Source organism: Etheostoma cragini, chromosome 2 (genome assembly GCF_013103735.1).
Source record: "Etheostoma cragini isolate CJK2018 chromosome 2, CSU_Ecrag_1.0, whole genome shotgun sequence".
Taxonomy (NCBI): Eukaryota; Metazoa; Chordata; class Actinopteri; order Perciformes; family Percidae; genus Etheostoma; species Etheostoma cragini.
The window spans coordinates 18,252,626-18,277,265 of record NC_048408.1 but is presented as its reverse complement, the minus strand read 5'-3'; the positions used below and the strand labels follow the sequence as shown (position 1 = coordinate 18,277,265).

Genomic DNA, 24,640 nt, shown 5'->3' with positions numbered 1-24,640 from the left:
GTTTGAGAGTCTGCATTACAATCATTTCCTATCCAAAGTGCTAAAAGCATATGCCGCTAAATAGACAATAACCTTGTTGAGACAAACAACTGTAGATTGTGTGTTGTATTTTGGTTGGAGATGAGGCTTGTTGTTTGTGGTGTTAAGTGACTTTATATTTTAGGTTTTCAATTTATATTAATCACCGGAACAACATTTCTCGAGGCTATCCTGTAAGCCTCGGCATGGATGGCACGGTGTTCTCAACGCGTAGCAAAGGATCTTGAGCCCAGGCATTGTCTGTCTTTGGGTGGTGTTCCCATTTGTTATAAAAGTAGAAAATATGAGTATTTCACACAAAGTACTTCCCCCAGTGTGGCTGACTAATATTGTGCCGTGGGTTGCTGTCCGCGGAGTGGGTGCTAATGGCTCCGGTAAGAACCGTGTGTTCCCCACCATACACATCTACATCTCCTTGATTGCCACACCTGTAAATATACCTTATTCCCACACCTAGTGCAATACTCCTCCAAGTGGCTAAAATAAATAACTAGATTAACCTGACAAAAAGGTGGAAACAAATGGCTTGTACACCATTACTTTATTTAGTTTTAAAATTTTAAAAAGGAGGAAGCATCACATTAGTTTTAATTTTCAACAAGGCAATGTTCTGCAAGCCTTTCAAAAGCCCCAACAACCAGACACTCCTGGGGTTTAGAAAAGTAGAGAAGTAGCTTCTCTGATGCTTCCAAAGCACTTTGAAAACAGCGGGTCAATATCAGGACAAAAACGTAAAAAAACACTCTGTTATAAAATTTGTAGGAGAGAACAGATAACTGGTGTAATTTATAAAACTTATCTATAAGTTAGAGACCCGAATTCGTTGAAACAGGAAAACAGTTGTGAAGTGGCACCAAGGGGAGGGCTTTCAGAGTTGATTTGAGGTAAAGATGCCTTTATCCAGCAAAATGCACATTAAACTGATGCATGGAATGAAAATGTTACCTTAAACCTGCAATTACTAATTATACTATTTATAATATACTATATTTGGCCATTTGAGGGCAGAGGACACAAGTACACAAAACATTAGCATATTCATGTTTAAGTTAATATCTTGTTTGTAAGTGTCATTTACACATGCATTTGTGGAGCAACATTATCATTAATTTGGAGTCATGTTTCTGGTCAGCTGATGAATAAGTCACTCTCCTTTTGTCTGTTTTTTGTCTCTACCAACTCCTAAGGGAAATATTGATATTTTTAGTTACTAAATTCGCCACTATGTTCACCAGCTAGTTGCTGTGTCTGTCTGCTGCTTGGTGCTCAACAGATGCACAGAGGGCTTTTAAAAACAAAATAAAAACCATCTGCCTGTTGAGACCGAAAACTTTGTAAAGTCGAATGGCGCTGCAGATTGAGTTGATGATTCTCTGCTCACACATTTGGAAATAGATCATTAACTGACGCTTGAGTGTTATATCGCACATTGTATTATTCATGTCAATTCAACTCAATACCACTCTACAATGCAGAACTAGAAACCCAATTTATTGAACTCAGTGGCAGAGCCCCGGCTCTGTCTCTTCCTGTGTCCTGGTTGGCCTGTGCCCACTGTGGAGGGTAAGCTGACCTGATTTTACAGAGACTCTTAGTCTGGGGAGAATACAAAGAGAACAGAACCCGGAAAGAGAAATATGAGTTGGCATACATGCTACATTATTCCACTTGGTTAAGCATGGCAGCATTATTACAGCTTCACAAGAGCCACACATTCAAAAATACGTCTGTATATTAACACGTTTGCTATCAGTCAGTATGCTCCAAGGCAGTAACCTTTGGGTTTACTCCATCAAGCCATCTTCACACCCTTTTTTCACTCCACAATTCTGTATAAGTTCTGGAGGTTTGGTTTTGATTACTTATATTTTCTTCAAAAGCATAAAGGCATTATTCAAAAACAGGTTAATGTCTTTAAACCATAAAGAATGAAGCCAATACTGAAAATGTTCTGCTTAGTAGTGTGGTAAAAGTACATTTTGATTATTGTAGGACTTGGGTTATTAGAAAAAGAAATGTAGCCTCTGCTTAATTATCCCCAAAGCTATTGTTATGGGAGCAAGACATTGTTATAGACTTACAGTGTGTTCTCTAGACCAACACATGTGCAGCCCTTAAAACTCTTCATTTTTACACACAGAAAATGTATTTCCATACTTGAGCCCATTCTTACCTTTCATGGTGAGGACACCACGGCAGAAGTTTTTGAAATTGATCCTCCCAAAAGTGTCGGGGTCTAGACATTGGGCCAACTTCTTCACCTGGGGAGAGGTTAATAAAAAAATGTGATGAATATCAGAGCACACCTAACACTTTTCTGTTACTGGATCAGCTCTAGATTGTTTTTTTTTCCTATCTTTCAGACAGGAGTTTTGCTGTGTCCATAGGAACATGTATGTCAGACCCTTCTCCTCTGTCTTGTGGTGTGCCGCAAGGTCTCTGTGTTTGGTTCCTCTTGGAAAGATTATTGTTAGTTTTGAGGAAATAACTTACCATAGTTATGCTGATGACATCAAATTATATTAATCTTTTAGCCCTGATAGGCTAGTCAAACTGTCCTTGCTGTACACTTGTTTAGCCTCCATTAACAAATGGATGGTTGACAATTCTATGCAATTAAATTCATTCAAAACTGAGGTGATGATTTTTTCCCCAGTCAGCATTACCCCTAAGATTAGGAAAGCCATGGGGGCTCTATCACTCACTGATTGTAATTTGCTAAATCTGGGCGTCATCTTTGACATCCATTCATGTGTTTTAACAGTCATGTGAAATCTGTGGTTCGTTCCAGTTTTTTTCCCATCTCAGGAACATTGGTAAGATCAGATCTGTGGTCTCTAAAAAAGTTATGGAGATGCTTGTTCATGCTCTCATTTCTTCACGTTTGGATTATTGCAATGCACTGTACACTTGTTTAAACAAATCATCCTTGGACAAAATGCAAGTTATACAGAATACAGCAGCAAGCCCTTTGTCTAAGACCAGCAGGAGATCACACATTACTCCTGTGCTTAAGGCTCTTCATTGGCTACCAACAGGTTTTAGAGTGCATTTTAAAATTGTAAAATTACTTAAACAGACCTGCATGGTCAAGCTCCTGCTTACATCCAGGATCTATTGCACGCCCACACTTCTGGCTGCTCTCTGAGGTCATCAGGCCAAGACCTTTTAACTATCCCCAGAACACGTTTTAAAACCAGAGGTGATCGTGCCTGTTGTGTGTTGGCTCCAAGGCTCTGGAACTATCTCACTTTAGCCTTGAGAAGATTCTGTGAAAACTTTTGAAAAACACCTGAAGACACATCTTTTTGGACAAGCTTTTATCTAGCAATATGGCTTAGTATTTTATGTGTTGCTGTTTTATTTGTTTTTACTGTAAAGCACTTTGTGACCCTTCTTGTCTGTGAAAGGTGCTATATAACTAAAGTTGACTTACTTACTAACTTACTTAATGCACATAAAAAATAAGGCTCCCTGTATCACTTAAAAACATTTGTCTGTAGGTCCTGTGGAGTAATTTGGAATCCATGATTGTAAACCTGCACATGCTCAAAAATGACCAGTACTTTATAGCCCAAATGGTACAAAAGGCACTAAAACTATATTCTGTACTGGCTGAGGGCCGTTTTATTTTGGTGTAACGCTGACACAACAGAACTCAGGCAGCGTTAGTATTATTAGGTACACCTGTGCTTCTCTTTCTACTGCAACTCAAAATATGTGCTGTGAAAAACAATCTATCAGTACTGAAATTATGTTATATCATATTGGTCAGGCTATTCAAAAAGTACCTATCATGACCCTTTTCAAACATTCTTCAGCCACTTCAAATTGTATTTGCATGTGTGCGTGTGTTAATGCAGGTCTGTTTTTTCCACCACTGTCACGTTACAACATTTAGTTTTCAAGATAGACAGGTTGCAAACCAGTTATAAGTACAGAAGTCGTCCTGACTTAACATTACACTAAGAGCGCCGCAAAAGGTTTCATATCACCAACCATATTAATGATAACGGAGAGTTTGATAGTCAGTATTCTCTCATGCTGCATCTATCCTCTTTATCAATGCAAACACTGTGGTCTTTCAAATGCAGAGCTACACTATGCAGTTCGTGCTGTACAAAACAACTTTTGTCCCTCAAACAATTGACCACCAGAAAACATGAAAACACCTGAATTTGAATTGGCCTCCATCTAATATGCAAAAAAGGTCATACATGATGTTAACAGTAGGATTACAACCAACAATAAAAGTCTAACTGACAACAGTTTATTGCCTTTATGATTAACAAGACAATGTTTACAACCTCACTGGAATCTGTAATGTTTATTGTACGGCACAAAGGTGTGTTTGTTTCGCAAAACATACCATTAATGATGGTTTTAATTTTCTTATAGCCTTAGGAGTATAGAGTGTTTGTCAAGCTAATGACAATGGAGGAAGGGCAACTGGGTCATTAAACCATCATGGGTTGTCATCTTGCAAAAGTCATGGCAATCTGCCAAACCAATGTGGAATGTTGATATTTTGTCCTGATAGTGGTGGGAATGTCCAAAATGGACAGGAATCAGCATCTATGCATCATTACACTTTGATATTGTCTTGAGAATTGCAGACCTTGTCCTAATGTGACAACGTGCTACTAGGCCTGCATGATTAATTGTTAGAAAATCACAATATCAATTCACCCTGTTCACGATTTAATTTTTAAATAACTTTGATTAAAAAAAAAAAAAAAATACTTTGGTTCTCATTTAATTTTACAAGCCGAATGCACCACAAACACTTTCACTTTCTTCTGTGAGTTTAAAACAGACTGTATAAAATAGGTTTAAAAGCACTCCCAAGCGCTGCAATGCTTCTCTTCATTGAGGCCTCTATGTTTACAAAAAAAATCTAGATAGTGATAATAGATAGAATAGAAAGAGGGGAGAGAGAGGGGATGACACACTATTGGGTGAACTAGAAGTACCCAAATTACTCAAATATTGATATCAGTATACTAATCGTCCTGTCATATTGTCAAAAATTGTCTTATCACCCATGATATACTGTATATCACCCTATTGCGTTCAGTTTATTAGGTAAGATTTAGTCTTTGTAAGGGGCACGTTCAAACGGTGTGCACCATTTTGCTGTGGTTTCCTTGTTTTGGTGTGAAACGGTGTGCAACGAGCTTTAAGATACTGTACGTTTTTCTCTAGTTTATTGGGTGTGTCAGAGACGTCAACCAATAAGCTGCAACATGTATGCAAGCTTGTGGTAAAGAAAAGGCGGTGTGCTTGCACACAGCAGGGTGTTCAACGCACCCCTGTTTCAGTTTGAATAAATGTTTTGTCAAGGCTGAACTAGGTCAGTTTAGTCCTTTCAGTTTATGTTAAGTTAGCACAGCATGAGTTGTAATTATGTTTAGTTGCTATCTTTTATAGATGCAGAATGTTTTTGTTTTTGTAAATTGCTGTACATTTTTTTAACAATACATGAAAGTGCAAGAAGTCACCAATTAGAAACATTGCTCTGGGAAGCATGATTATATACAATAATTTACAATGGCATTTGGCCAGTGAGTATCTGTATTCTTCATAAAGACCAGTGTTAATGGAAAAACAGACCTGCTGACGAACCAACAGAAGGACAAAAGGACTTTCCCATCTTTATGCCGTTAATGAGGCTAAACTGCCTCAAATTTAAAAAACATTGTGAACAATTTTTTTTTATTTTATTATATTGCAACAATGCAAACAAAATATTCACGAACAGCCACAAACAACACGCTAGGACACAGGAACACGTCCCAGGGCAACAAAAACCACAGAGGAAAAACGGGAGGGAGGGAAACAAAACAACACATGCAGAGAAGGACACACACACACACACACACACACACACACACACAAGACAAGGGACCAATCACACACACACACACACACACAGACACACACACAAACAAAAGAAAAGGATAAATAAAAAATAAAAAAATATAACTTTTGACCTGAACCAAGACTGAAGGCATATGGATGGTTTACTAAAATATCCTAACAAACCTCATTTCCAATACCACACATTTGTGAGTGGCCATGCTCAAGTACATGCCTACGCTGACTCATGATCCTCCCTCTTCAACATAAATGAAGAGGGCTGCTGCTCTGCACCACCATTTTCTTTACAAGCTACCCACAACCATATCAAATTTAACAGCACAAATTTTAGCCAAGGTTTCTAACTAAACAACTTCAGGGTTTTCCCATGTTAAATAAAAAAAACTTGGGTGTTATAATGTTTATGATCTATAACATGTGACATTATGATGTTATCAGGTTTGACCTTGATGCTTTGAAAAGGTAGAGATAATGTCAATATATGAGAAATTGTGTGTAACTAAGTTATTGAACAGACTAGCATACTATGCGTTGACACTTAAGTCAGTCTAAGTGTTGACACTTGAGTAAGCCAGGTAGCTAGATATGAAGGGTTAAAAGGCAAGGTTTGAGTTATGGTCACACCTCGTTACTTATTGGAGGAGTCACTTCTTTACATATCATGAATTACAAAGTAGATTATTGCTACGTTTGGCTTCATATTTGTTGGTGCTTGGGGTAAGTACATTTAACTTTTGTTCGGTAACTACATTCTAGCATCTACCCGTCCTGGCCATTAGAAAGAATGCAGGCAAAAAGTATAGGGGGGGAAGAAAAGAGGTCAGAGGAGAAAAATGTAGGATTACGGGAGTGTGTGAACATTTTCACGTGACTGTACAACTGGGGGAGTGTCACCTAATGGTTACAATGGTAGGTCAGGTTGTCATGGAGCAGCCAGTGGGATTTGCCCATATAGGCCAATGACATGAGAGTGCAATGCAAAAGGCGGCTGCTTAATACGGGGCATGAATTTAGAAGTAACAAACCAATGTAGGTGTTACGTGCATTTGATTGTTTATTTACAGAATGTACAACCTTATTATCATCATAGAATAGATATTGTTTTGTCTGTTGTTTTGTAAATTCAGAATAACTTGCAATACAGGAGTTGGAGAGAGAGTTGGATCACAAGGATACAGGAACAAGGGAACAGGATGAATAACAAATAAAAAGGTTATACAATGCACTGTGAAGTGCAAAAGGTTTAGCATTATATTGCATAGGTTCTACTAATGTATAAGTCCTTGATTTATAAATAGCATCTCCTTCATCCTGTTAACCCATTTGCCGGGTCAGTGGAAAGCTCCCCCTGGAGCTAATCAGTGCTTCCACAATGTTCCTGCTGATGAGCAACACAACACTGGGGAGCCAATCCACCACAGTGCTCATGTACTATGACATGCATTGAGACACGAGCAATGTCCATTGTGACACATATGTACTCTTGAAAAACACCTATTATATTAATTTTGAATCTCAAACTAAGCTCTTTAACTCAACACACATCCTGAAAATGCCACAGTATGTTCCACTTTGGTTTGTAGGCACGTCTTCCATAATTAATGCTATGCTTTAAAGAAAATATTCTCAATCAAAGGAAACAGCACCCTGAATCAAGATGTCTGGGAAAGGCTGAAGTGAAAAACTATTTACAAAGCTTCACAGTTAATCAGTTAAGAGTATTAACAAGAACAGTCCAATACATGGACTGGTGATGTGTGTGTGGTATTGTGTTGTGTTGCTAGGTATGTAAACTGTACATGCACTGATGTTCTTCACAAATGAAGTTCCTAACGGATAAATACAGTTCATTGAAATAAAGTACTCAGAGCTGAGGTAATTTCTTGTGATTAAGATTAAGGAAATAGCTCAAAAGCATCTCATTAGCAGTGACTGCTAAAAAGCTCTCTCTTTTCACAGTAAATTCTGCCCTGGTCAACATAAAATGTAAAGGAAGCATAACTTATGTAGCATTTAAAAAAGGTTATTTGGATTTCCTTTTTACTCCAAAATAAACTCATATACTAACCCATATCTAAACTGCTGGTCCTGATCGGGATTGCAAGAAGCTGGAGCTGTCTCAGCATAGACTAGGTGAGAGGCATGGTACACCCACCCTGGACACATCACCAGAAGTGTTGTAATGTAATGAAGTCAAAAATACTTCACTTCTGTACTTTACTTCATTTCTAGAAACTTTTACTTTCTTTTACTCCACTACATTTCCCCTAAGCACCTTAGTTACACGTTCCTACAAAATAAAATGAGAAGAAATGTGTTATTGACTGAATAAAAAGCAGGTGTGGTGAATCATTGCTCCTTAATTGCCAAGATAATGCACCCTCCATTTCAGTGGGTAACCTGTTTTTGACAAGTGGCAAAAAAACAACCAAAGGCCAAAACTAAAGAAGAAGAGGAGGAAGCATAACGGCCATGGTAACAGACAATGACCACCCCAATGACGGTGGTGATGAAGATAACCTTTCATCATCAAAGTATTTTTTACTTTTACTTCTAATACTTTAGTACATGTAATATCAGAAAATGACTTTTGATACTTAAGTACAGTAAATAGCAGATACTTTAAGACTTTTACTCAAGTAATATTGTGAAAGGAGACTTTAAAAGTAATTTACTGATACTTTTACTAAGTATTGCTTTCAAGTACTTTAAACAAGACTGGTCACCAGTACTCTTTATAACGCTACTGATACTTTATTTTTATTTTGTAGTGTAATGTAAACAGATGAAAAAATATGATGATGATGATAATAATGATGATGAGGAGGAGGATGAGGAGGAGGAATAAGAGGAGGATATATTAACCTTTAAAAAAAATTTAAGGTTGATACAAAATATACTTTCGATAGGGATCCCTTTCATGTTTCATTTAATTTCAAGATAAATATGCCCAATATTGATACTTTTAACAACTTGCCAGTGCTCTCTGCTGGACCAATAAATGTAACAGTGTCACATTACAGATGAGTTCAAATTTTTGTCATTTCCTTATTGCAATTTCTTGCTACCAATTGGTCAACACACAGTACACTGACTTGGCACATTAACTAACAGTCCATAGCTCTATTTCTCATTATACTTGGCAAAAGTCCTCTGCTGGGTCAGTTTGCACTATTCCCATGTCAATTTGTTCAAAGGTCATCTTTTTCTATGCTCCTCTGTTTTATATGTTGGCTTCATCTCCTTTAATTACTAGTCCTTCACGTTAGTTAACAAATGTAACGTCTAGTCTACAACTACCATTAAAATGTTGAAAAAAAATTAAAAGGGAAGTGCATATTACCACCATAGCGCCCATTGCACAGTGTGCACAGTAAAAAAATAAAATAAAGCTACTTCTTAAAACAACCATCTTATTCCACACACAACCTTTAGGTCAGACAGGTAAAGGAGCATCTGGCTGTTTTGTTACAGGGCCACTCACTGTTCCAACTGCATTGCTAAGTAACAATATTGAACTTCTGCTTTGGCTCCAACTTAGAAAACTTTATTTAGGAACCTCCTCTGCATCAGGAGCCATGCCCCTCTTCCCTGCCTCTCCTGTGTCCAAAAATAAAAGCGACACTTCGCGTAAGCTTCTCTCACAGCGTGTGATTACAGATATTTTTCGGAGGCGTACAGTAGCCTATAAAGTTTCAGAAAATAATGAGGACGTGTGTCAAATGCAAGCCACGGTTGCCTATAGCATAGCGAAGTTGCGGACAATTACACGTGTGCTCACCTGTTCTGCTTGTCCAAACTGGGATCCCAGCTGCACAAAGTGTTCAGGGCGGATAAACCCGTCTGAGTCTTCGTCACACAAGTCAAACACTTCTTTGAGTTTCCTCACAAATATCAACAGACGTCCCGGCTTATGAAAAAAGTCTTTATCCATCTCTTTACTGCTTTATTCTTCTTAATACCGAGTGTTTTACCCAGACGTGAACCACAAAAACACCATATTGTTTGGAAATCGCTCGGGCTGTGCGCAACTGCGCATGTGACACAAGGGCTCGTGGATGCTGCTGCTGCGCGCGAGAGGAGGCGTGATGCTGATGATTGACAGAGGACAAGTCACAAAGCGGAAGAACAGCAATGTATTCGATTATCGGTAAAGTAACGTTGTAGAAGGCCATTTATCCCTCACCTCCCAGTCAGTTTATCATCACTTTTTCAGCTTCACTGTTGTGTAGAACACCTAAGCCAAAGCAACCAATGTCTTAGAGAGTAAAAAGGCCTACATGCAGAGGTTATTAGTATCTGCATACCTTAGCACAATAAACAAATCACAAGAAAAGGTCAGATACTCTAACAGACCTTTTCTTTTGAAGTGTAAACAGTGGTGTGTGAGTAAAAACAGAGGCCCTGCCTTTCTACACCCACATAAGACCTACAGCTAAGCTAGCAAAATGCTAATCTCATCAACTAACATTAAAAATGACAGTGTAACATGCTGATATTACGTAAGTAGGATAATGTTCAATCATTATATTGCTTGTTAGCTTGCTAATTAGCATGAACATAAAGTACTGAAACTAATTGTAATGTCTTCTTTTTCGCAGGTTTGCATGACCAAAGATTTTGACAAACCTTTTTTGACCTGTTGGTATTGCTATTGGAAACTCAGGGTAACACCAATACAGTTAAAACTTCTCTGGGGACATCAATGTGTACACATTTCATGCAATCCCTCCAATACTTGTAAAAACATTTCTTACAAGTGTGAGTATACAGTAAGTCAGACCCAAAGTCCACCAAAGTCATAAGGATATATTGTCTGGGTGCCATGAACGTCTGTACAAAATTAAAATGGTGGCACTAGAGCAGGGACCTTCAACCGGGGGTCCGCCAAATTATTATTATGTCTTTTCAAAGATTAAAAAGTCGTATTATTAGCAAAGACAAATCCTCACTTGTTGTGTTTTATTTAGAAAATGATTCAGTGGGGAATTTCTTTTTTTTTTAAAGATTCTTTTTTGGGGCTTTCCCTTCTATTTGACAGTCACAGTGGATTGACTGGAAAGGGGGAAAGAAAGAGAGGGGATGGCATGCAGTAAAAAGCAACAAGTGGGATTTGAACCCAGGCCGCTTTAAAAGACTCAGCCTACATGGGGCACACGCGCTTACTGGGTGAGCTACAGGCCACTCCAGTGGGGTATTTCTAAGAACAATGCTTTTTTAAATATCATAACATAACTCATATTCTTCCTCAAAAATAAACCACCACCTCACCAATTGCCACTATAGTTATTCTCTTTTGTATTTGGCATACGTCATTGTGTATCCTTTTCTGTATATTGGGTGGGAATTACACAATCCAACACAAGTTGATAAATTAATTATTAAATATGAATCTTCATTTTGCCTTGTCCCGTAGTGGAAGTTGCCAGATTATTGTTCTATGACTGATGTGATTGAAATCTGTACCCTCATCCGCTTTAAGAATATTTACCACTTTGAGATGAATTAGATTTATAATGCAGACTTTAATTCTCCTCAAGGCTTGAGTTCTATTCTTCGAACTAAACTACTTCTTCTTCACAGATGTTCAAGTTTGGAGTTGTTTATATAGTTTATAAACATCTTGATCCACCATTTAATGACCTAATTCTTGGTCTCTTATGCAATTTCTCATTTTCTCCAGTTATGCACACATAGCTGACCCAATCCTTTCCAACACTTTTTTTGTTGTTGAATTTTTAAAGATCATATTTTGGGGCATTTCCACCTTTATTGGATATATAGGACAGCTAGACACAGAAGGGGAAGAGAGAGGGGAAAGACGGTGCAGAAAACCCTCCCAGGTCGGACCTGAACCCCAGACCTTCAGCGTCGAGGCATACACCTCCACATACACACGCCTGCTCTACCAACCGAGCCAACCTGACCACCCTTTCCAACATTTTTAAGTCCACTTCCTTTTCGCGTTAACATAGAACCGCCGGTTGTGTAGACTCTGACTTGCCTTTGAGCCATCAAGAAAGCCCTGGAAACAAAAGGCTAGTTTGCTGAACATGTGATAGGCTACTTTGCATTTATTCTATGACAGTATCACAAAAAAATTACATAACAGCTGTAACAACAACTACAATTTATTAAGAGTTTTATCAATGAAAAAACAAAAAGGCAGTGACGTACTTCATCTTCATAAAATTACTTCACGACAGTATTTATTTTATAATCTTCTAGAAGATATATTGATCCATTACCAAAAATGAAATCCTAGATTTGCACAATAGGACATTTTCATTTAAAAAAATAAATATACTACATCGGACTGTTATAAGATATATTCGATGTACTATATTCAACTATATTCAACCGCTTGGCTGCGTAGCAATATAGGGGTGATTGTCACACTCTGTTCTCATAAAAGCTTATGCAAGCATTTCACAGGATGTTCTTTTTGTTGAAACATGTATCTCACGTTCTTTTATTGAAACATGTATCTCACTTAAGCACAAGGACGAAGGCCCAAACGGTTGGGACTGACACCACACACACACACACTATTCTGTCTGTATCAGTCCGGTTAGGACTGACACACACACTCACACACTATTCTGTTTGTATCAACCTATAAATAAAGGAACAAGGAACTGTCTCGGCGCGATGCTCTTGGGTGTTTCAGCCGAGCAGGTTGCCCTTTGTACAAAGTAGCTTGGTGTCCCATGTCATCTCTTGAGCCATCTTGAACGTGAAGAGAGAAATCTCTTCACACGGAGAAGGTTACATTTTTCTCACCAATGTTGCAGCTGCAAGGTGGAAGCTTACTTCAACTACTTTAAATACTGGCTTATAATAATAATGATACAACATAATTTATTAGTTGATTTATATATTGTACTAATATTGTGAATCTCCAAAGTAACTTGTGTTGTCAAATACATGTAGTTCAGTAGAAAGATCTAAATATTGGTTGCCATAATGTAGAGAAGTAGAATATTGAAAAATGGAAACACTTATCAAGTAGTACATCAGAATTGCACTTAAAGGGGAACTACGCCCATTTTCAAAATTCATACAGTACAAATTATTCCTATACAGTCCAAAAATAATTTGACATGTACAAATCTCTCCCAAATCCAGTGATAAAACTCAGATTTGAAGTCATCAGGTGTAAAGTGTGGAACTGCTCCATAGACAATGGTGATGAAGAATCCCAAAAGATGTAATGGATGACACTGAAAGCACCCAGGGGAATTTTCTGGGTGTATGGGAACATCTTCTGTTTCAGAACTGAGAGCACTACAATAGAATAAAGCTCATTTGGAATATAAAAAGAAAACAAACACTTTGTTGGTCCACAAAGTCTCCTAATCATAGTCAATGGAGCAGCTCCAGACTTTATACTTACATAACAACACACGTTTAGCCTACTCCTCTGGTTTTGAGAGAGAGCAGCTCATGTTCACAAATGTTGATGAACTTTTAAATGAACTTTTCTAGGCCATGGAAATAATATATTTGTATCTTAATTTAGGCAGTGTTCCCAACAATTGAGTAAATTTATTTTCCACTGATTATCAAGCATGTTGCATCTAAAATGGGTTACTGAGACAGAGGTCTGCTCTTTATTTTCATAACACATCCGACCGTCAGTCTCCAAAAATGGAAATATGTTTACTGGTTCAACTTCCCCCAATCGTTCTGTCTTCAAGAGGATGTGATGCATATTAAGAAAACAGAGGGGAGAGAGAGAGAGAGAGAGGGAGAGAGAGAGAGAGAGAGAGAGAGAGAGAGAGAGAGAGAGAGAGAGAGATTGTACGTGCTTTCATACTACATTCAGTCTTCTTGTGTCAAAGATGCAGGTTGTTAGTGGTGGGAAATCACTCTGGAGATACACTCTGTTATTCACTTCTCTACAACTTTGGGGTGAGTATCACTTGTACTAGAGGTGTTTCTAAAGACAGTATTCTTATTGTTATTTCTATTGTTTTATCTTACAGCTAAAATACACTATACATTTCCACTATTGGGTGAATTTTTGGGGTTAAAGAAGAAGTAAACAATTATAAAACTGCAATTACATATGGAATCATTAACACAAACAATGATTTCTTTTGTAAATTTAGTAAATATTGATGTTAGAGGCAATATTTCCATTTTGAGTTTCATGTCCCATTGGGATTTTCTGATTAGCTGCAATCATAGGTTTGGTACAAAGCGAGTGTCACCACATGTAGCAATTACAGCAGTGTTTCTACACAGCTGTGCTGTTACTCCACCTCAAAAGGAATTTGCTAAATAAATCTTATTCTTGCTGTATAAACATACATTTCTCTCTCCTGTCTAGGAAGACCTTTAGCTTCGACTTCCTCTCCTCCTCTTCCTGCACCTAAACTTGACATCTATTTGAGGTCAAAGAGCTCAGTGGTTCTGGTTTGCCGAGCTCCAGAGGGCCACCAAGGAGTTAATTTCATGTTGTACCGAACTACAGAAAAGGTACTTTTTTTAAGGATGTATGTATTTTTTCTGATGTGTTTTGTCTTATCACTGGGCTCCTGTGGTTTTATTCTTCTCTGTGTTTCTCTTCGTTCACTGAGGTGGACTCTAAGGAGTTGCAGTCTGGTGCTGAAGAGGTTACGTTCACTGTGAGGGTAAAGGAAGGGGATTCAGTCCAACTCTTCTGCTGTCTGTACAAGGACCAGGATGGTCATTACAGTGTGTTCAGTCCCTATTTGCAGCTTGAGCACATGAGAGGTGTGTCCATCTTTTTTTCTTTCTTTTTTTAAATGCATATCTTTATAGAAATCGTACCTGTGACTGATTTCAAAATCTGATTTGACCCTCAGTTTCCCCAATAGAAGCTTTTACTCTGGCAAAAGGAACAAGACATTTTTTATTTCAACCTAGACACAGGTGTCGTATAGAGAACAAAGCAAAGAGAAGAGGTGGTCTATGGGCTGTAGCTCCACATCTCGATAGAAGAGAAACAAAAGAGTTTTTCAATCTGTTCACTCTGCACCCAGTAGTGATTCTACGTGTGGTATAAAATAATAAACACTCCCATCCGCTCCTTTCCAACCTCCAAAACACATTGCTGCATGCAGGTGCTCTCTGTGGTCTCTTATTGTCCTCCGCTCTGTGGGTGTGTGGAGTGGTAGTTACATCCTGCACTTCATATAGAAACCGCACACCCACACATACACATGAAAGCATCAAACACAATTTGCACTGGCTTCCACTGTTGAAGGTGACAGATGCAACAGTGGCAAACCAAGGTTGTTAGCATTGGGGTTTACTTGGGTTTTGTGCGGAGGAACAAACATGTAGGCTAAAAGTCATAAGGCCACAAAAACACTCGCTCCATGCACTCTTTCCCTCCTTCAGTCTTGTCTGTGAATCCCTCTACTGGTGTGCTTAAACATGGGTAGATGCTATCCTTCAGCTGCTGAATCCCTCTTCTGAACCAGTTTCAGTCCCAGTCTGTCAATCACAAAAAAACAGCGCCCTTCATTTTGCTGAGGTCCACTGTGAGATCAGGGGCAACATCTGTTATCCTTTAGCCTCAGGCTAGTCAGGCATCAAACCTTGAATCCTAGCCGGGAGTCTTCACTGTGGGGCCAGGTAGGGAAGGTAGGGAGGGCCAGTTTACCTGCCTTTACCAGATCACCAAAAACAGGGGATTGGTCAAGTCAACTGTCAGCAACATGGTTCAAATCACTAGTACAGGTGAGGGTGTCACACCATGTTTTGCTCTCAGGGCCTGCAAGCTCTGGAACAGCCTCTGTGTTGTTTACCTCGTTACTCCATTGACTTCCTTTAAATCTAAAGACTAACATTTATAAACTTGCTATGAAGTGGGCTTTTCTTCAATCAATCAGATTGTTTTTTCTTGTTATTTTCTTGTTATGTGATGTTTTTTTCTTTCTGTTTTGTGTTTAGGAATTAAATATTGTAACTGTTATTGTGATGCATTCTGACAAATATTCTAGTTACTTGAATTTATTACTGTATGCACGGATTACATTTACAGAGGAGATGGATACTCAAGCTAGTAATTATATTCAATTATGTTTATTTTTTTATTCAATATGTTATGTTTTTTAAATGTCAATCAACAGCAAAAAATGTCCACCACCCCTATCATTGAGTCCAACTTGACACATTTCTATTGCTCGTTTTGTCTGAACAACTGTCCAAAACCCCCCAAATTATTAGTCTACTGTAGTATAAAACAAAAGCAAATTTTTCACATTTGATAACCTGGAACTAGTGAATTCTTTACCTAAAGATCACTTTAACGAATAAGTGATTTTCAAAATGGTTGTGAATTAATTTTGTGATTAATTTTCTTAACTTTTCAATGACTAATTAAAGTCATATATACATAGCCTACAGTGTAAAGCCTATTGAGGTTATAAGATGTAAGTCAGCACCATTCACTCAGATTAATACTTCTTCTGGTTTTGTCTGTTGCTAGATGCCTTGCCAGTTCCCACCCTTGTCGTCCAGCAGCAGACGGACGTGTGGCATTTGCTCTGCACAGGCTCTGCTGCTTACCCCGATGCGGTGTTCTCCCTCTACGTGGCTGATGTTGAACTTCCTGTTGCCACTCACCGTGCCACCTTGCTCCACCACCAGGCCATCTTCCCAGTGCCTGTCCAGGACACTCCAGTGGCTATTTACCAGTGCCAGTACGATGTCCTCCTGGGAAAGAAATGGAAAAGCTCTGAGCGCAGCCTCTCATTGCCCATAACAAAAGGTACACACTTACATTTGTACAACATGTGTGTGTTTTTATTATAGCGTAATTTAACACAAAATGTGACTGTTTGGTTCTTTTCCCTTCTTTCAGGAATTCCTCCTCCGTCATCAACAGGTAGAACTGCAATAACGTGCCATTATTTTAAATGTAGTTTTATGTTATGCATTTTGAGTGGCAGGGAGTAAAAAACATAATAAAAGACATTCTCACATGTCTCCTTCAGTGACCATTAATTCAAATATTCACTGTATATATCTCACATTAATGCCAGTGCAATGTCAACAAACTGTCTGCAGATTTGTCCGGTGTGGACTGGCCTCTCGTACTGGGCTCTTTCTCTGTTGTGGTGTTGATCATCTGCGCAGTGTCACTCTTGGTTGTGGTGGCACACAGGAAAGGTATTTTACACGTGAATTTCAGCTTTCTCACATGCTCATTCACGCGGTCATGATTGTCTTCCTTTGTGAAACTTATTATTTCCTCTCTTCCTTCTCTTTTCACAATCCCTTAAAGTTAAAGCAGCGGCTGAGAAAAAGAAGAAAAGGTATTGTCTTTTCAGTGCTCATTAAATCCGTTTGTCTATCCAGAATCATTTTATTTTCCTAAAGTTACCATAAACAAGCGAGACAGCCATGACACAAGAGCAACTGCAAATATTTTTCTCAAGTTGGCAACATACTTGTTTTCATCACTAAAACATGTGCCCTAAAATTGCTCAGAGATTGTACGAATGTGAAATAGTTTAAAAATGTATAATGGCCAGCAGAGAAACGTTGTTGCACTTTATTTATCCCTCCACCAAAATAAGAATATCCATTACACATTATGGCTGGCCTTTAGACAGTTCCGATCTAGGGTTATCAAGTTGATGTTCATATAACTTGGTATATAAAATGCATTAGTGCATTGCATAATTGGTATTGTGGTAAAACATGTTGCTGTGTTGAACTTTTTTTAGACAGGAAGCCCAGTTCTGGACTCAAGTTCATGCTAAGGACCATGCTGTTGGTGAGAGTATGATCATATTTATGACTTGTTAATTGTCTGTCCATTCAATTTCCTTTAGTTTCCATTTCATGGAAGCAAAGATATACTGATACAAACCACTGCTTGACACTGCTTGTTTTTTCTTCTTCTGTGTTTTCCAGACCTTACACTCAGGCGTACAAGCTTCCCCTCTCAGGTAGTTATTATTAATCATTTGAATCTCCAATTTCTATTAAATTCAGTGATTTATAAAGTATGATGTGACAAGAGCTTCCTTTACATCTGTGTCTTCTATTACAACATTTTGAATTAGGATGAGACTGGCTGGCTGGCTTTTTTATTGTTACTGTTCATCCCATCCCCTCTCTTTACTTTCTGACTTTCCCAGAGTGTCTGTGGCAATCAGCTTCAAGCCCATTGGTTCCTACTGAAGATGTAAAGACAGGACATAGCAGTGCTTGGCACACAAATGGAGTAAATAATACACTGTTTAAGACGATTTTGAGCAGTGTATACGCATGGTGTTTTGAGTATTTACAGGAGCAGGATGGTGTTTGAATGCACAGTGCTTGTTAACAGGATAATTTCATTGCTGGTTTTGGTCTTTTGACAGGATTTGTTGACAATAACAAAAACATGATCAGACTTATCCTTTAAGCATATTACATAAGCTTTGCAATGGCAGTATTATTAATTTTGACACAAAATAAGATTGATCATGTGCGGTTTTCTGACATTAATCCACCTCTTTTCTTGAGGTACATGTATTTCTGGTATTTCTGTGGCCTACAGTATGTTCCTCCTGTAGATTTAATTTCACAAACAACTGTAAACTTCCCTGAGCCCTTTCAGTAAACAGACACATACACAGGCACACAGAGAAACACACACACACACACACGTGTAAGCACACACCGTCAATAACCAAACACACTGTCAGCCTACACATATTCCTCATTACAGCGCCAGGTTTGGGTCCACCTCTAATGAGTTGTTATTGTGTTGATACATTAGCTCTACGAAGGGCTCTCATTACACTACAAGTTCTCTCCATGCTCACTCTCCTCTCTGCACGCTGTTGCTGAGCAGCCATCTCACATTAAGAGGACAGAATGCTTCCCTGATACAGTGCTTATCATGAAACATCTGAACTGAAGATTTAATACCCACATCTTTCATTCTTAGCAGTGATCTGGAGTGTCTTTGTCTTACCTTTTACTTTAGAGCAGTATCAGTATTTGATCAAGAATGACAAGTGTCTTAGGGGTATTTTATCAATTATGTTTTGTTTTGTTATATGCTGTCGCTGTACACCAAAGTTACTGTTTTCGTTGATTTTGACCTTGAGATCAATTGAAAGTGTATAACAATATTTATTAATGTTTGCAACAGAGAAAGAGTTTGACGATGAGACTCCGTCGATGGGAATTATCTTCACTAAGCATAGGCCCATGTGATAATGGGTGATAGGTAGGATCTCTTCGGAGTATGGCTGCTGTAGCGTAAAGCCTTTGTGTGTTTGATGGAAACTTTCTCTTGAATCTCTGTGGACATACTGGAGGGAATGGCATGGCATGATGGTGATGCGGAGGTGTGAAAGACGGAATTGCGATGATATTTAAAGAGCAGTATTCAAAGACTGATTGGATCTAGAACTGCCGGCAATGACGCCATTGGCCTGTTATGAAATGTGAATATAGGTGCTTTGACGATGGAGGAAGCGACGATTGAATTAGAACAAGAGGAAACAACAGAATGTGTAGGGTATGTCATAGAAAATGACATTATGCTGAGATCTTTAACAGCTTGTGTGTTTGTGTATGTTGCAGGAATGGGCCAGTGCGGACACAACTACAGAGACAGCCCACGGATCTCCTTTATGGAACTCACTTTCTACATTCACAACCCCGATCCCTGCGATCCATTAGAAATGATTGTTTTATCTCTCTCTCTCTTTCTCTCGCTCTCTCTGTGTTTATACTTTATTTGAGTAGTTTATCAATGTAGCATCAGTTGGAGTTACACAGCAGGACAGGAAGGGCTATTTCCTCAGTTCCTATTTCATGTGTGGCAGTAAAATTTTATAATTTGAAAGGATATGATGTTTGTTTGATCTTACATGTTGAGCCAGTGGATCTATATACAGATTTTTATTATTATTAAGTTGTCTGTTTTGTTCTCAACTGAAGTTTACCTTAAAAGTTTATTCTTGACCTTAAGATAAAAGCAAAGCAATCTTAACACGAGGTCCTTTTCTTAGCTGCTTCGGAGGAACTTCATAAGCTGAGGCAGTTTGACCAGACATCACAGAATTTATTATTACTAATATTATTATTATTATTACTGTTGTTATTATTTTGTATCAAGTTGTATAATCTTTAAGGTTAATTATACAATTTATTTTGTAGTGCTATATACTACATAGTACTATACAATATATACGGAGCTTTAAACATTATTTATAGTTGCTGTTACATAGTAATGGTGATGCTAATACACTTTTATTTAGCACTTACTGTGTCAAAACCAGAGATTTCAAAGTGCTTTACAAAAGAAAAAGAAAATGTAAAAATATGTATTCATGTCACAGATTTACATGTACCAACCTACATACACATATTAATACAAATATGTAAATAAAGTACCTTAAATAAACAAGTTCATAAAAAATGAAACATTTTCAGAAGGGATTTGAAAAGGCATACGGATTTATTTACTGATTAGGCAGGAGTTAAAGTTCCCAAATTGCAAAATCTTGTTCCGTTTTCATCTTACCGCTTCAGATCGAAGTAACAAACAAGTTCTTGCCTGAAGACTTCAGACTGTGTTCAGGTTGATAAGAGCAGAGTCATTTAGAAACATAATCTGGGGCCAGGCCAGGACACAATAATATATGTCACGTATGTAATATGATCTGGCATATCTGTGCGACACAGTGGGTAGGGATTGTGTAGAAAAAGGCAACTAACATCACTTACTGAATTTGTCTTGCTGCACTGTTGCTAAATATTCTGCAGAGGGCACCGTTGAGATATCATTTAAAAAACACACACTACAGTACAGCACGACCTAAAGAGTGTCATTTATTAAGTTGCTCTCCTTTATAATTGACAAAACAGGTTTACTGGAACAATGTGACTTTGATGTGCGTAAAGCCGAGCAATCCAGGTGTATCCATAGCTAAGCCACAGCCGCTGATATTTGATATGTGTACATGATGATGGGAAAAGCGTGGAACTTAAGGACGTTATGATTGAGCCCTCATGTCTATAGTATATTAACTTTTCATTCCTACATTGTAAGTAAATGTGCTGACATCAATACTGTGCACAAGTAAGAAAGAAAAAAGATTCTGGAGGTAGAAACAACACCCACTTGTTTTGTGTGTGTTTTTTTATGGTGGACACTAATTCAGCAAAGAAGGCGTGTCATCATAGTTAAGGAAGCAGTAGAAAGCCAACTCTACATAAGTACTGAGTTTTTTTTACATTTTACTGGCTTCTTTAACAGCACGTGGCTTTCTGTCAGTAGCAGAAATCTATTTATTCATTTGTCCAGGCAGAAAAAAAATGACATGTGACACCCATTTATTTTAGAACTGCAAAGTCTGCTTGATTTGTCATGTCTGAGCCACAGTTTACTCTTCCTGTGCGGTCACACGCAAGCACAAGCACACACAGTGGAGATATTCAGCTTCAGATAATGGCTTTTGTCTGATGTGTTTGACTAAGAGGCAGACTAACGATAAGAAGCTTGAGCGATGTGCTGAATTCAAGTGGCACCTTAATTTGCACCCACAGCACATTGGATTGTAGCAGCCTCACCCTGAACTATGAATCAGGTTGATATTAAATGACATTGGCAATCCTACAACTCATGATAATTACCCTTTTAAAGACACCCCATACTGTGTCTCCAATGCGAAATCTAAAGGAGTGTAGTGTATGCAGAGGCTGCATAGGAGGTGTGTGATGTAATCTGAAGACTGTGGGAGTTTAGCAGCCGATTTTGGTTCATCATTTCATTTAATCTATTGCAATGCACTTCAATAATTTAGTAAGTGAGGATTTAGTTTGGATAGAAAATTGTGTAATGTGATTATCTTCAATAAATTATAACCAAGAAAAATGCTTCACTTCAGAAACATTAGCTTAAGGCCTTTTGATTGCTGACGACCCTCCCTGTCAGCGCCTTTACAGGGAACACTCGGTAATATTTAGCAGACAGCCTTGTAAAATAATTGACATTTCAACGGCAAAATTAAACGTGAGCTGTTGAGTGTTGCAGTGTGTGCAATAAGGTTACAAAGAGTTAGAACCTTTTCAGCACTCTTCACTAACTGACTGTAGAGCATACTGCACATGGCAAAAAAAGAAATCATTGGTGATGAATGTTAAAACTACCTCCGTCTTAAGAACCATTCATTTTATGTTGCCATTTTGTTTTGTTAACACATTTATTTCTTCCATTATCTGAGTTCTAGGAAGGTTTAAAAATTGACTCATTTGGAACAGATACTCTCTCGACCCATGTTCTTGCCACTTGTTTTAAGAAAATATACATAGACTCAATAATAGACAAAAAAAGATATATTACTAGACACAATCCTATGTAAAGATGGAGATGTTTGTTTGCAGTGAATGAGCATTGAGTAGGTCCTATTTTCCTCTCCATACAATAAAACACACCCAATGCCTAGGCATGAAAATGTGTTTATTCTCTGTGACTCAGCTCTGCCATTTTATTCCCCCTTCTCTTGAACATCAAAGCAATACAACACACACCCACATTAAGCATTATGATATGCATAAGACCCACATGTGAAGAAATCAAAAGAATAATCTCTAAATTTCTTTCATTGTCTGTTGACAGTAAACACTCATATGACACATTGTGACTCTTGTGACTAATAATGACTGAAGTACTTGTGATTGGATAGTGACTTATGACAATACATAAGGGTATATTTTCCATGACTATATCATGGAGGTCTTGCTACAGTGTTGAGTGCCATCGTCTGTAATAATAAAGCAGAGGTGGAAGAAGTATTTAGATCACACATCTTTTAAAGTCCAATATGTAATATATTTTTACCTTATTAAATCTAAACATGACCCCAATGCCTCACAATATATTAAGGAAACATGCTAAGTTGAAATACAACAGTGGGGCTCTGAAGTTTGGGCACCCCAGGTAAAAATTTGTATTAATGTGCATAAAGAAGTCAAGGAAAATGGAAAAATCTCCAAAAGGCATCAACTGACAGATTAGACATTTGTATAATATTTCACAAAAAGTATAAGCAGTGCCCAGAAATCTGAAACTGAAAACAGCTGATGCTGACAAAGCAGGAAAAGGCTATAAGAAGATAACAAAGTGTTTTCAGATGCCAATGTCCTCTGTTCGGAATGTAATTAAGAAATGGCAGTTATCAGGAACAGTGGAAGTTAAAGCAAGATCTGGAAGACCAAGAAAAGTATCAGACAGAACCCTTTGCACGTTGTGGAACACCACTCCACTATAAAGAGATACTTGTACAAATATGGTCTTCATGGAAGAGTCTTCAGAAGAAAACCTATTCTGTTTCAACACCACAAAAATCAGCATTTTAACTTTGCAAATGAACATAGAGACAAGCCTGATGCATTGTGGAAACAAGTTGTGTGGACCGAAGAGGTTAAAATAGAACTGGAGAAGAAAGGGCACAGAATTGAATGAATAGAACCTCTGTCCAACTGTTAAGGCTGGGGGGATTAATCATGCTTTGTGATTAAATTGTAGCCAGTGGCAGGGAACATTTCACAAGTAGAAGGAAAAATGGATTCAATAAAATTTCAGCAAATTTTGGACACTAACTTGATGCCATCTGTGAAAAAGCTGAAGTTAAAGAGAGGATGGCTTCTAGAAATGGATAATGATCCTAAACACACCTCAAAACCCACAGTGGATTACATCAAGAGCCGTAAACTTAAGGTTTTGCCATGGCCTTTACAATCTCCTGACCTCAACACAATTGAAGATCTGTGGATAGACCTTAAAAGAGCAGTGTGTGACAGACAGCCCAGAAATCTTAAATAACTGTAAGACTTGTGCAAGGAAGAATGGGCGAAGATACCTCAAACAAGAATTAAAAGACTCTTGGCTGGCTACAAGAAGCGTTTACAAGCTGTGATACTTGCCAAAGGGGGCAGTACAAGGTATTGACAAACTTTTTCAGATGCCATTTTTCTGTTTTCTGTTATTTTGAAAGTGTAAATGTTGGAAATAAAATCTAACTTTTTGTGACATATTATAAGATTGTCTGATCTGTCATTTGATGCCTTTTGGAGATTTTTCCTTTTGGAGAGTGTGTATCTCAGTTGGGTGGAAAAGGACAACAAGGTAGTATTATTATTTATCTTTACAGACGATAACTACAGTATAGCTGTAAAATGTAGTTGAGTAAAACAGTGCAGTATAAGGTAAAAAGTTAAATATTTTTTACCATGTACTTCACTAAAAACTTCTTATCCAAGACTTTTCCTGGAAAGATGTGGTTTGCTACTGTTTATAAAATGTAGAGAAGTGAAGTAGCAGAAAATAGCGGTACTTAAGAATGTACAAGTAACTTAAAATTATACCTATTACAATGCTTGATTGAGTACACTAAGTAATATTTTACACACAAACACACAAATCCCCTTCACTTCCTCTAATACTTTTGTCTTTACAAAGAGCGGCCGCTAATCCTCTAAACGCCCACTGTCTCACACAAGGCTGCTGTGAGGATTTTGTGCCAGCGGGACGTTAGAAGATGGTGATAATGAAATATAATGGAAATGAGCCTGGAGCTGAGCAGGTGATAGACAGGTGTCCAGGTTTAATTTTGTTTCAGCAGATCTAAAAAGCAGTCTGATTAGATATCATACAGAGAGAGAGACACAGAGAGAGAGAGAGAGAGAGAGAGAGAGAGAGAGAGAGAGAGAGAGAGAGAGAGAGAGAGAG

At 38.0% G+C, this 24,640-nt stretch overlaps 2 protein-coding genes across 4 annotated transcripts; one reads left to right on the top strand and one right to left on the bottom strand.

The window, feature by feature from the left end:
* Positions 1-1,538: 1,538 nt before the first annotated feature.
* Positions 1,539-10,087, bottom strand: LOC117951685 (rab11 family-interacting protein 4A-like). Its single transcript, XM_034883511.1, has 3 exons — positions 9,701-10,087; positions 2,197-2,300; positions 1,539-1,635 (listed from the first exon to the last, which is right to left on the bottom strand). Exons 1-3 carry the CDS (start codon positions 9,851-9,853, stop codon positions 1,539-1,541), a joined length of 354 nt encoding a protein of 117 aa, XP_034739402.1. The 5' UTR covers positions 9,854-10,087.
* A 3,598-nt stretch (positions 10,088-13,685) lies between these two features.
* On the top strand, positions 13,686-19,819 carry LOC117935482. 3 transcript variants are annotated; one of them, XM_034857687.1, is made up of 10 exons: positions 13,686-13,833; positions 14,255-14,403; positions 14,505-14,661; positions 16,385-16,666; positions 16,760-16,783; positions 16,966-17,067; positions 17,183-17,213; positions 17,628-17,677; positions 17,818-17,852; positions 19,486-19,819. In XM_034857687.1, exons 1-10 carry the CDS (start codon positions 13,764-13,766, stop codon positions 19,582-19,584), a joined length of 999 nt encoding a protein of 332 aa, XP_034713578.1. In that variant the 5' UTR covers positions 13,686-13,763; the 3' UTR covers positions 19,585-19,819. The 3 variants fall into 3 exon arrangements, with proteins under 3 accessions (XP_034713578.1, XP_034713586.1, XP_034713595.1); XM_034857695.1 differs by having other exon boundaries at positions 13,766-13,833; positions 14,259-14,403; XM_034857704.1 differs by lacking the exons at positions 13,686-13,833; positions 14,255-14,403; positions 14,505-14,661 and adding an exon at positions 15,267-15,633.
* Positions 19,820-24,640: the final 4,821 nt, after the last annotated feature.